At 39.8% G+C, this 14,636-nt stretch overlaps 1 protein-coding gene across 1 annotated transcript in view; it reads right to left on the bottom strand.

Annotated features, from left to right (window-relative positions):
* Positions 1 to 14,636, bottom strand: part of LOC136858799 (lachesin-like) — a 686,055-nt gene that overhangs the window by 631,551 nt on the left and 39,868 nt on the right. The window contains exon 3 of the mRNA XM_067138618.2: positions 3,194 to 3,401. Coding sequence (XP_066994719.2) covers positions 3,194 to 3,401 — 208 coding nt within the window. The remainder of the gene's footprint in view (positions 1 to 3,193; positions 3,402 to 14,636) is intronic.

Consider the following 14,636-nt stretch of genomic DNA (forward strand, 5'->3'; position numbering starts at 1 on the left):
CTTAATTTTATTAAAAGAAATACATTCCAGAGGAAAAGGATTAACATACATCTTCATAAAAATGTAAAATTAATTATTTTGTATCGCTGAGCTGCTCGAGAAGCATCTGTTGCATATTTCACTGTCCATGCTTTCATGTATTTTCCTCTATTTACATGCTAGTCAACAATGAATCTCCCTTATACAGCAACGTTTTATCACAAATAATTAATGCAATCACTTTAAAGCACAGCGTCGTGAACTGCGAAACAATCTGTTTTAACTTCACACAGATACTTTTTTAACTGTCGGCATGTTTAACACTTGATTGCCACAAGGCCTGTAAAAAACTGAATCGTAGATGCAAAATGGGAAGAACTAAACGGCGTAGGTATAAGACTGTAGAACATTACTTAACAAATACCTTCGCCATCACCCTCCGTAAAAAGGATGTCTCGCAATTCACGTGTTAACAATAGAAATTAAAACCTGTAGACGGACATGTTAGAAAAAATATTTTCTTCGCTGCGCGAGAAATACCACGTATAATGACAATACCCTTCCTATCCATTATTTTCATTAAAACTGGTCGCTCCTTCCCAACAGCTCATTAAAGCAATTTTCGTTGTTTTCATTTTCCTATGCTGACATGTAAAGAAAAATGAACCATAAAGACATTATACTGTACAAGTGCCCAGGTATGTCATGCAAACATGCATTCTTACAGTGCGGTGCGGTACGGTAGGGTGCATTTTCCTTGACACAGAGGAATGGGAAAATTAATACAGCGAAAACTATTCTCATGGACTGCATATCCATATCATTGTTGAAGAAATCAAACCCGGTTTGTCACATTGCTCTTCCTATCCATCATTTACATTTAGAGGATCCCTGCCATATAAGTACATGAAGTCCATCAGAACAATTTAGGTTGTGGTCATTTTCCTACGCTTAAGTGTAAAGGAAAATGAACCTTACCGTACTGCAATGTAAGAAAGTATGTTCGTGCTACGAATTGACTCACTCCTTCAGTATACTGTATGACGTTTCATTTTCCTTAACACATTTGCATAGGAAAATGAACACAACGGACATTGTTCTGATGGACTGCATATCCATATGTGGCTGGGAGGCGTGACCAGTCTTAAGGAAAATAATGGATAGGAAAAGCATTGCCAGATACGGGGTACTACTCACACAGCGACAATATGTACGAAGGAATATATTCACTTATTCGCAGGATTTATGAAGGGGTCAGGTCTGATGACCCTGGGAATACACCGTAGCTACCCGATCAGTACCTCGTATCCCATAAACCTCCTCATATCCAATATTCTTTTAAGGCTTGTCACGCCTCCCAGCCACACATGGATATGCAGTCCTTCAGAATATTTGATCGTTGTGTTCATTTTCCTATGCGAATGTTTAAAGGAAAATGAAGCTTACTACACCGCAGTGTAGGAATGCATATTTTCATAAAGTATTTACGCAGTCCTACAGTAAAATGCACAGGAAAATGAACTCATGAAGGATATCCGTGTTTGGCTGGGAGGCTTCAGCAGAGAATAATGGATAGGAAGAGTATTTTGGGATATGAGGTAATGCTCGAGCAGCGACGATATATCTTTGGAAACGTCAAATATTTGAGGAAAAATGCAATAAATCTGTCTGTCCTCCTCCTTGGCTGAATCGTCAGCCTACTGGCATTCGGTTCATAGCTTACCGAGTTCCATTCCCGACGGGGCTGGAGATTTTTACTGTGTATGGTTAATTTCTACGGCTCTGGAGCTGGGTATTCGTGTTTATGCCAACACATTCCGCTTCATATTCACACAATACCATACTACCAACCAAAACAAAAACAGATTATAGTAAAATCATTTCTACAAATAAGTTTGGCATCCGGCCGTAAAACAGGCTATATCCGCATGTGCAACACAGTTCGCATCCGTGACCCCACCTGTGTGGGAAAAGTGGTTGTAGAAGAATGCAGTTGGGTTTTGAGAGACAAGCAGATTAGAACACATGTAGTGTCCAGCAGTTATGTAGAAATGAACAGGCTAGCACAGGATAGGGTGGCATGGAGGCCTGCATAAAACCAGTCTATAGACTGATGACTCAAACAAGAACATATATTTGCATAACGCAATGGTCCGATACATAAAGTAATAAAATGATAAAAGTGTGGCTTTAAATTTGTTGGAAAATGTTTTGAAAAATAGGCAATTTGACGGCCTAAATACCAATTCTGACTCTTCGTGTTACCACAATGGTTGCTTTGCAGTTATTAAGAATAAAGTTATGTAGGGGATGAAAGTGTGTGAATTTCATAATTTTCTTCACAGCCTACCGGCTTCTGAATGTAAATTCTAGCTCATTATGTGTGTTTATCATTAAGGAGAGGATCTCACGCTATGAAAGTAGTTGTAACATGTCAATAATTTAGGAAAATTAGGGCAGACGTTGCATGGTGTTCTGTATTATCAGACACGAAAATTCGAATAAGATTTAACTGTAGCATCGTAACTCTTCTAAGACTTGAACTTCACGAATTGTAAACGTACGGAATAATGAGATTTACTTGAACCCACGCGCCAACAGGTACGGAATAATATGGAGTGATACGGTTCACGAATGTTCGGGCCATATAGGGTCTAATTAGCCATCCGTGTCAAACGGTGTCCAATGACGCTCATCTACATCATCGCAAGGGGCATCTTACCCGTTGCGACGGCGTTCCTCTTTCACAGCAGTTATCATTCGACACTTGCAATTTAAATTCCATTGAACTGACTATCTGACGTGTCCTTCATTTCACTCTAGGTAAGATTTCGTCGCACGACGTTGTCACAAAAACCAGGCACGACAGTTCCTTACCTGTCCACACCTGTATTTTAATGATTTTATTACAATTCAAATAAAGGCCCAATTTACTATTTCTCAGAACAATTATAATCTGACTTACACCATTTTGGCTTCAACTACCTCATATATTCCAATGAGATATTTTAATAAATTTAAGAGAATATAAATGATTGATGAAACATGACATTCTATGTTAAGTAATGTATTTGTTAAGCTCTTTAATTTCGTATTGATTTTATTAATTATGTTTGAGCTACAGGAAAATTTTCACACACTATTTTTGAGTGTACATTGAAAAGCATGATAAATAACAAATTACATAACAATCATACGGAAATGAAATACTCACCTACAACTTGAAGATATCCCTGGCGACTACGCATGGGATCCGTGTTCACCTGGCACATGTACCAGCCACGATCGGCCTCGTGCACATTTTTGATATGCAGATACCAAGAGCGATGGTCGTTGTATGACAGCGAAATGCGCGGGTTCTGCGTGATCACGTTGTGGTGGATTGAGAGGATGGTTTGCGTGTCTACACGCACCCACGCAACCTGAAATGAAACAATAACGTGATTTTTATAACTTGCACCCAATTCTCCGATTTCATTGTTTAGCTTAGGAGCACACAGTATGCATATGCTGTGAAGAGGTGAGGATAGAGGAACTATTTCAGTATAAGCGTATAAACAGGCCATGATGCATAAAACAATCCAAAGAGCACGGCAATTTTCTATTATTATGTAACTGTACATGAAGGTGTCTCCCTAGATCAGGCGGCAGCGCGCCAGCGTCTCATCGCTGGTTTCAGTCGTTCAAATTCCGGTAACTCCATGTGAGAATTTTGTTGAACAAACGGAAGAGGGACAGGTTTTCTTCGGTTACTCCGATTTTCGCTATCATATTTATTTCCAGCAATACTCTCTAATATCATTTCATCTATCCGTCATTAATCATTGCCCCAGGGGAATACGACAGGCTTCGGCCGCCGGCACAATTTCTATCCTCGCCGCAGGATGGGGCTTCATTCCACTCCTCACCCGGTCGAGTGACTGGAAACCGACTTTTGAATTTCAAGTGTAAAGGATATTCATAAATTACTAGCCTTCACCTTAATGGCAGAAATCATTGGAATAAATGACAATATTGAAACGTTGCTCAATTTAAGCCATTTCAGTCTCCTGAAAATATAATTAGGCCTACGTCCCAATGTAAAAAACCTCCTTAGGCATTGATTCAAGCAACAAATAGGAATATAACTATTTAAGAAGCACAGAAAAATTAACAATTAAACGAACGAATAAAAAACTTCAAATTGTGTGCAAATTTGTAAATCAAAAATGGATTGTTTCGTTGAAAATTCCAGAATGACAATATGAGAAATGTATGTCAATCAATCAATCAATCAATCAATCAATCAATCAATCAATCAATCAATCAATCAATCAATCAATCAATCAATCAATCAATCAATCAATCAATCAATCAATCAATAATCTGCATTTATGGCTGTCGTCATGGTGGCAAATACCATGTTAGTTGTTTACCTTGGTTTCCTTAAATGATTTCAAAGTACTTGGATATTTATCGGAAACTTCCCTTGGAAAATTATTTTAATGTCTGATTCCCTTCCAATAAAGGAGTATTTACCCAAGTTTATCCTCTTAAAGTCCTTCACCATTGCTAAATGGTTAGCGTGCTGCCCTTTCGTCACAGGGGACCCGAGTTCGATTCCCGGCAGAGTCGGGAATTTTAGCCATCAATGTTTAAATTCGCTGGCACGATGGCTGGATGTATGTGTTGTCTTCATCATCATTTCATTCTCATCACGACGCACAGGTCGCCTGCGGGCAGCAAATTGAAAGACCTACACCTGGCGAGCCGAACATGTCCTCGGACATTCCCGGCACTAAAAGCCATACGCCATTTCACTTTCATCCCCTTAAATTACCACGTTTTCTTCATACTACTTTTATAATATCCAGTTAGTCATATGTTTTCTACTAAAGTCACTCCACACCACCACTGGCAGCTCGGAACATATTGTTTAGTCGAGCAGTTCATCTAATTTGTCCTAAGTCTTCCCAGACCAAAGTTTGCAAAATTTTAGTAACACTGTACCTTTCTCGTTAACCACCAAAGACAAATCCCGCTTCTTTCGTTTGGATCGAAACCGAACCCTCTGAACCTACCATTCAGTTAAGGATCCACACAAAAGTACGGCAAATTTTCATTTACTAAACTATTTACAAAACCCAGTCCAGTGCGCCTTCTTACTAAAATACGTGACTATCATGCTGAAGGATGTCTCAATGAAGCAATATGCCGTTTTCAATAGTGTTTAGGCCTGTGAATCATGCAAACGTGTCTTCAAGGGAACTTATGCGACACAACCAACCTCAGTGACACAATCTTTGTACTTCTGCTTTGATGATTCACAAAATTAAGGCACTAATGAAGTAAATTTGTTTCAGCCCAATGATTTCCGTAACTATGGTTGCTGAAGAAAAGTTCAACTAATATCATTATTAAGGTATTAAGAGATCAATGAAATTTATTTTAATTCATTACACATCGTCCACAAGCTTGCTTAACTTCCGTCTGATATCATCACTTCTGGCATTAGGATTGTGTCACACAACTTATGTAGAAGTGATAATACAATGATGTTATTCGTTTTACCTCCCATTAAATGCATTTACGACTTTCGGAGACGCAGAGAGGTCAGAATAATGCCCCGAAGGTGTTCATTTACGAGCCAGTAAATATATTGTACAGGCATAGGGCTGGTTTTCAAATACCGTCAGAATGATCCAGGATCGATCCCGCCAACTTGGGCTCAGAAATCAAGTGTTGGCCTTTCAGCGTGGTAGACAGATGAAAACGAGATTTAATAGACCTGGGGATTTGAATCCTCTCATTGAATATTGTATCCCAATGTTCGCATATGCAGTAATAATTGTTACCACGACTAATAAAACATTATTATTATTATTATTATTATTATTATTATTATTATTATTATTATTATTATTATTATTATTATTATTATTATTATTATGAGTATGGTATGAAAATTAGCCTCTCGAAGACTAAATTGATGTCAGTAGGTAAGAAATCCAACAGAATTGAATGTCAGATTGGTGATACAAAGCTAGAACAGGTCGATAATTTCAAGTATTTAGGTTGTGTGTTTTCCCAGGATGGTAATATAGTAAGTGAGATTGAATCAAGGTGTAGTAAAGCTAATGCAGTGAGCTCGCAGTTGCGATCAGCAGTATTCTGTAAGAAGGAAGTCAGCTCCCAGACGAAACTGTCTTTACATCGGTCTGTTTTCAGACCAACTTTGCTTTATGGGAGCGAAAGCTGGGTGGAATCAGGATATCTTATTCATACGTTAGAAGTAACAGACATGAAAGTAGCAAGAATGATTGCTGGTACAAACAGGTGGGAACAATGGCAGGAGGGAACTCGGAATGAGGAGATAAATTCTAATTTAGGAATGAACTCGATGGATGAAGCTGTACGCATAAACCGGCTTCGGTGGTGGGGTCATGTGAGGCGAATGGAGGAGGATAGGTTACCTAGGAGAATAATGGACTCTGTTATGGAGGGTAAGAGAAGTAGAGGGAGACCAAGACGACGATGGTTAGACTCTGTTTCTAACGATTTAAAGATAAGATGTATAGAACTAAATGAGGCCACAACACTATTTGCAAATCGAGGATTGTGGCGACGTTTAGTAAATTCTCAGAGGCTTGCAGACTGAGCGCTGAAAGGCATAACAGTCTATAATGATAATGTATGTATGTATGTATGTTATTATATACATTATACAGAGTTTTTGCATGGCCTACATGAAAAGGGGAAGCCCCACCTACATTAGCTGTTTCACAGATCCACTAAGGCAATATTTACAATGATTACATTATTCACATATTTTCACTCGAACAGGAATTCAGTCACTCGATAACACTTTCACCCTCTTTTATGTATTCACAGAGAGCGAATATTTTTATATATATGTAAAAGATAACGTGAGATTCCACAACAGTCCACAGATACGCTACCCATCTGGAGAGATTCTATGTCAAGTTAGACAGAGAACTGCAGAAAATCAACTTTGTATTTTAAAAATTGCGGACATTTAAAACTAAATATAGAAAGGCTTCTAAATCAAGACTGTATAAATAATAGTTTCATAAATTTAACAGCTCTCAGAGCAAAATTAGTTAAAATTCTGCCCAGTGAGGAAATATTTCCACTTTTTCATTTGTTCATATCTCACTTACACACATACATACTGAAATGAAAGAAAAGACGCAATAAGAACACTTCTTCTTTGCAATAATTTCAATTTGAAATGAAAATCGTTCTTCGCACATTCAGTACACGACGTCATTGTACAACGTGTCTCAAACAAAGTAGTCCTTGGTCGTATACCAAACTGACCACGTCGTAAGTGAGTTTCATAGTAATAAAATATGTTATTCCTAGCATGGACAACGGCTTCACAACGTATTTTCTTATTTCTGGCATTTGCGTCGAGTTCAGTTGAGGAAGACTCTTCTGAAAGGGCGTCTTCATGGGCTTGAAGTGTTTCGGCTGTTGGATTTCTCGCAAGGATGTGTTGCTCCAGTTAGTTGCAGACTTGTTCGACCGGACTTCTGGATAGCCAGTCCATTCGTTATACTTGGTGCTCTTACAGGGATCTCCAGACGTGATGGAAACATGTACTCCAGAATTGTCATGCTTGAACACTGCGTTTCCTGCAAATTGCCTCACGTGAAGAATCGCATGTGGCACTACGATTTCATGAATGTACCTTCGATCAATTAAGGATCCATTGCGAGTGATCAGGACGTCGGATTTCGTGTCCAGACTTATACCTCCCAGCAGCATAAGAAATCTAATATGTCCTTAAATACACAAACCGAGAGAGTCAGATATGCGGCTATGGCCGCGCAAATGTGAGCTTGCTTTCGGGAGATGGTCGGTTCGATTCCCACATTCGGCAGCCCTTAAGGTAGTATTCCTCAATTGTTATTTTCAAGTTTTCTGTCATTTACCGTTTTCACTAAGCGAAATGCTAGTTCTCTACCTTAATTAAGGATATGGTCGCTAACTTTCTAAACAAAGGTGCCGACATCTTTTAAGCAGTAGTTCTTTTATGTTCCAGTAAATCTACCGAAATGGGAGTAAAGTTCTTGAGCATTTTGAAATAACATTTTACTCTACCAGGATCGAACCTGCCAGCCTGGGATCTAAAAGCCACTGCAGTAAGCGTCTGATCCACCCAGCTCGTCCACAGAACATAAACATTCACACAACAGTGATATGAAGAGACAACATTTTACGCTGCCCTCTTAATCAATGGTTCATATTTGTGGGTTACTGTAGTCACGTCCTAGTTCGTGAACCATGGGCAACGGCTGAGTGGCCTAGTAAGTGGTCCTGAGAGTCGGGATACCAGTTGCTATGGAATGGGAAATGGTTATCTCGAACATATTCTGAATCATGGCCCTCCTTGTGCTCAGGCGGCTAGGACTATACAATTCAGCGGTGGTCCATAACCCGTTAGAGGAGAGATCCTCAAATGGGCTATGTGCAAGTAGGGTAGCATCCTGCTTCATGAATTTACCGAGCTCAGAACATTTTAAGCAAGCCTCGGATGTATGGGAGTAACGGAGTCCTACTCCCATTTGACAGGCGAGGGACTCCTTGGAAACAACTTGGTGAACGAAATGGAATTCGATGGGGAGCTATCAATTTTAATGGGGCTTATGGAAGAAAGAAAGTAGAACTGGCTGAGTCAGCAAAGAGGATGCATCTGAATGTTTTAGGAGTAAGTGATATTCGGATAAGAGGAGATAACGAGGAAGAGATAGGAGAATATAAAGTTTGCTTGAAGGGTTTTAGAAAGGGAAGGGCAGAGTCTGGGGTAGGGCTCTTTATTAGGAATACCATTGCACTCAACATCGTTTCTGTTAAGCATGTAAATGAGCGAATGATGTGGGTAGATTTGTCAGTTGGAGGAATTAGGACTAGAATTGTCTCCGTGTATTCACCATGTGAGGGTGCAGATGAGGATGAATTTCACAAGTTTTATGAAGCATTGAGTGACGTCGTGGTCAGGGTCAACAGCAAGGATAGAATAGTACTAATGGGCGATTTCAGTGCGAGAGTTGGGAATAGAACTGAAGGACACGAAAGGGTGATTGGTAAATGTGGGGAATATATGGAAGCTAATGGGAATGGGAAGCGTTTGCTGGACTTCTGTGCTAGTATGGGTTTAGCTGTTACGAATATATTCTTCAAGTATAAGGCTATTCACCGCTACACATGGGAGGCTAGGAGTACCAGATCCATAATAGACTATATCTAAACTGACTTCGAATTCAGGAATTCTGTTAGGAATGTACGAGTTTCTCGGGGATTTTTCGACGACACAGACCACTATCTGATCTGTAGTGAACTACGTACATCTAGGACTAGGGTAGAGAAAGTGAAATCCGTCTGAAAACGAATAAGGGTAGAAAATCTCCAGTACGAGGAAATTAGACGGAAGTACATGGATATGATTAGTGAGAATTTTCGAACAGTGGAGAGTAAGCAGGCTCAGAATATAGAAAGAGAATGGGTGGAATACAGGGATGCTGTAGTAGAAACAACAAGGGAATGCCTAGGAACAACTGTGTGTAAAGTTGGGAATAGGCGAACATCTTGGTGGAATGATGAAGTGAGAGCAGCTTGTAAACGTAAAAAGAAAGCTTATCAGAAATGGCTCCAAACAAGGGACGAGGCAGACAGGGATTTGTACGTAGATGAAATAAACCGAGCGAAAGAAATAGTTGTTTAATCCAAAAAGAAGTCGTGGGAAGATTTTGGTAATAACCTCTAAAGGCTAGGTCAAGCAGCAGGGAAACCTTTCTGGACAATAATAAAGAATCTTAGGAAGGGAGGGAAAAAGGAAATGAACAGTGTTTTGAGTAATACAGGTGGACTCACAGAAGATTCCAAAGAATCACTGGAGAGGTGGAGGGAATATTTTGAACATCTTCTCAATGTAAGAGGAAATCATCCCGGTGGTGTTGCGAACACCCAAGCTCATGGGGAGGAGGAAAATGATGTTGGTGAAATTACGCTTGAGGAAGTGGAAAGGATGGTAAATAAACTCCACTGCCATAAAGCAGCAGGAATAGATGAAATTAGACCTGGAATGGTGAAGTATAGTGGGATGGCAGGGATAAAATGGCTTCATAGAGTAGTAAAATGAGCGTGGAGTGTTGGTAAGGTACCTGAAGATTGGAAAAATGCAGTAATTGCACCTATCTATAAGCAAGAGAACAGGAAGGATTGCAACAACTATCGAGGTATCTCATTGATTAGTACACCAGGCAAAGTATTCACTGGCATCTTGGAAGGGAGGGTGCGATCAGTCGTTGAAAGGAAGTTGGATGAAAACCAGTGTGGTTTCAGACCACAGAGAGGCTGTCAGGTTCAGATTTTCAGTATGCGCCAGGTAATTGAAAAATGCTATGAGAAGAATAGGCAGTTGTGTTTATGTTTCGTGGATCTTAAAAAAAAAAAAAAAAAAAAAAAAAAAAGCCGTATGGCTTTTAGTGCCGGGAGTGTCCGAGGACAAGTTCGGCTCGCCAGGTGCAGGTCTTTTGATTCGACTCCCGTAGGCGGCCTGCGCGTCCTAATGAGGATGAAATGATGATGAAGACGACACATACACCCAGCCCCCAGGCCAGCGAAATTAACCAATTAAGGTTAAAATTCCCGACCCTGGGGGGAATCGAATCCGGGCCCCTGTAACCAAAGGCCAGCAGACATGACAGTAGCAAGAATGATTGCTTGTAAAAACAGGTGGGAACAATGGTAGGAGGGTACTCGGAATGAGGAGATAAATGCTAATTTAGGAATGAACTCGATGGATGAAGCTGTACTCATAAATCGACTTCGGTGGTGGGGTCATGTGAGGCGAATGGAGGAGGGTAGGTTACCCAGGAGAATAATGGAGTCTGTTATGGTGGGTAAGAGTAGTAGGGGTAGACTAAGACGACGATGGTTAGACTCCGTTTCTAACGATTTAAAGATAAGAGGTACACAACTAAATGTGGCCACAACACTAGTTGCAAATCGAGGATTGTGGCGACGTTTAGTAAATTCTCAGAGGCTTGCAGACTGAACGCTGAAAGGCATAACAGTCTATACTGATAATGTATGTATGTATGTATATGTTACTCAATGGAGATCGAGTCAGTGGACTTCAGATCAGACTTTGGGCATCGAGACAACATTGTTCGGAGAATGTAATTTAATAATGAAAGGTGTGATATTAATCTCAAACTTGAGATGAAATTCCTTGGACTCACACTGTTGCTTGTCATTGGCAAACGACGTGTTTGTTTCCCTTATTAGTAATTCAGGAGCTACGTGCGAAATAAGGAACTGAACGTAATATCCTAACAACTCCCTGCCTCGGAATGGAGCTGAAGGCAGTGCAGAGAAATGTTCTCCCAGTTATTTAACGCGGCCTGACTGGTTCGAACAGACCTCACGTCAGGATGAATTAGGAGTTGGAGAAACTTCCATTTGGCTGCAGAGAATTCGTTGAGATATATAAAATGTTCAAAACTTCCCTGCAAAGCATTCAAATTTGTAGGAAAGCGCGTATCCTATAAAGCTTCAATTCGTTCTTTATGAAACAGTACAGAACACACACAAAGTAATATTAATTCTATATATTCAAATATCCTGAAATTATATCACAAATTTGAGACAATGAGTTATCACCCTTGCTTTTCTTTATACCGATAACAACTTTTCTACAACAGTTTACTCGAATAAAGTACTGTAGTTGATGAATTATGTTTGAAGATTGGGATATATTTGGACATAGATCTCATGTTGTTGAGTGTACATTTATAAGTATCAATACATCAATACATACCTTATGGTTTATGTAGACGCCGAGATGCCGTATTTTTGTCACGCAGGAATTATTTTTATTAATAATATATCTACCGACACGAGGTTGACCTATTTGGGCACCTTCAAATACAACCGATATAAGCCAGGATCTTTTGCTAGTTGCTCACGTCGCACCGATACAGATAGGTCTATATGGCGACGGTGGGATAGGAAAGGGCTAGGAGTACAGCCCCAGCATTTGCCGGATGTGAAATTGGGAAACCACGGAAAACCATCTTCAAGGCTACCGACAGTGGGGTTCGAACCCACTCTCTCCCGGATGCAAGCTCACAGCAGCGTGCCCCTAACCGCACGGCCAACTCGCCCGGTAAATCCAGGATCGAACCTGCCAAGTTGGACTGAGAAACCTGGTGATCTGATGTCTGAACTACTCGGCCCTGCTTTATATGCAACTCCATACATACATGCATATTATAACGTTTTTTTTAAGAAACAGTACCGCGTATCTGACAATGCTCTACCTATCTATTATGTTCCTTAAGACTGGTCACGCCTTCCAGCCATACATAGACATGTAGTCCATGAGAACCATCTTCGTTTTGTTCATTTTTCTATACCGCTGTTTATAGGAAAGTTAATCTTACCGTACCATGCCGTACAGTATGTTGGCATGTAGTATTTGCGCACTCCTAGATTAGTATGTATTTATGGTTCATTTTCCTTTATACATCAGCAGAGGAAAATGAGCGCAATGAAAATTGTGATGAACTGCATATCCATATGTGGCTGAGAGGCTTGACCAGTCTTAAGGAACATAATGGGTAGGCCTACAAAGAGAATTCTCAGATACGCGGTATTGTTCCTTAAGGGACGATATCCTGCACTCGTTCAGGAGGTAAATTAATGAGCATCCCAGGGTCCGTAAGCCACAGTTGAATCATGATATACAAGGGATAAGTTAATGTAACATAATATTTAATAAATGTATTTGGACATTCCCTCTGAATTACTGACTGCTTTATGAGAAACTAGTATGGCGAGGTTATTCCATTTAAAGTGACTGATGTATGATTCAGAAGTAGTGCCATCTGATTTTCGTCAGAATATTGGTGCACCTATTCCAAATAAAGCCGGTGGTGTAAAGTGTCAAAAATACCACACCATTAGTTTAGCACCACACGCCTGAAAATTTTAACACGTATTATAATTTTTAAAATTTTATTTGGTGATGAAATTAGGGCTCATGGCTCTCTCTTACCCTTTAGGGGAATGGAAAGACAAGTGGAAAATGAGTTGGGAGAAGATTAATTTGGCTTCAGGAAAAGCGCAGGAATATATGAAGCAATCCTATCTTTACGTCCGAGATTAGAGGATCGAATTAATAAGGACAAGGTCAGGTATATGGCGTTCGTAGGTCTAGAAAAGGCATTCGATAACCTTGATTCGACCAAGCTATTTGAGATTCTGCAGGTGACCGGGAGCAGATACTGAGAACGAAGAATTATCGACAATCTGTATACAGATCTGTGATATTAATCAAGGATTTTGAACAAGAAGAAGCAATCCAGAAAGGAGTGAGGCAAGGTTGCAGTATGCCCGCTGCCCTCCTTTTCAATGTTTATACAGAACAGGCGAAAATGGAAATCAAAGTGTAATTTGGAAAATGAATCACAATCCAAGGAGAGGAAATCAAAACCCTGAGATTTGTCGATGATACTATTATTTTATCTGAGACTGAAGACGAGCTGGAGAAATCGGTGAATATTATGGACAGATTCTTGGGGAAGAACTACAAGATGGAAATAAATAAGTCCAAAACAAATCAACGGCTTACTTCTAAAACCTCGTATCTCACAAGGCTTTTTCTACCCATTATTTTCCTTAAGACTGGTCACGCCTCTCAGCCACATATTGATATGCAGCCAACCAGAACAATTTTCATTGTGTTCACTTTCCTGTGCTAATGTGTAAAGGAAAATGAACCTTAAATGCATTACACTGTAGGATTTCGTAAATACGTGATAAAAAACCACATCCCTACTATACAGCATGATAAGGTCCATTTTCCTTTACACGTCAGCATAGGAAATTGATCACAATGAAAATTGTTCTGATGGACTGCATATCCATATGTGGCCGCGAGGCGTGGCCAGCCTTAAGGAAAATAATGCGTAGGAAGTGCATCGGGACATACGAGGTTTTAGAAGTAAGCCGACGAAATGTAATGTAATGTAATCGAACGAAGTCAGGGTGATGCAGGAAATAATAAATTAGGAAATGAAGTCTTAACGGAAGTAGATGAATATCGTTACTTGGATGGTAAAATAACTAACTACGGCAGAAGTAAGGAGAAAATCAAATGCAGACTAGCACAGGAAAGGAATGTCTTTCTTAAGAAGAAAATTAGTTATTTCAAACATTGATATAGGAATTATGAATATGTTTTAGAAGGCATTCTTCTGGAGCGTTGCATTGTATGAAAATGAAACATCGACAGTAACTAGCTCAGAACGGAAGAGAATAGAAGCTTTTGAAATGTAGTGTTACAGAAGAATGCTGTAGGTGAGATGGAAGATTGAATCACGAATGATGCGATACTGAATCGAGGAGATCGGTTTGGCTAAAGTTAAAGAGATGAAGTGGTAGAATGGTAGGACACATCTGAAGACAACCAGAACTTGTTCAGTTGATTTTTAAGGGAAGTGTAGGAGGTAAGAACGGTACGGATAGACCAAGGTATGAATATGACGAGCAGATTAGAGCGGATATAAAATGCAATAGTTACATACAAAAGAAATTATTAGAATAGGATAGGTCGGCATGGAGTGCTTCATCAGAACAGTTTATGG

The sequence above is a fragment of the Anabrus simplex genome, chromosome 1 (genome assembly GCF_040414725.1).
Source record: "Anabrus simplex isolate iqAnaSimp1 chromosome 1, ASM4041472v1, whole genome shotgun sequence".
Taxonomy (NCBI): Eukaryota; Metazoa; Arthropoda; class Insecta; order Orthoptera; family Tettigoniidae; genus Anabrus; species Anabrus simplex.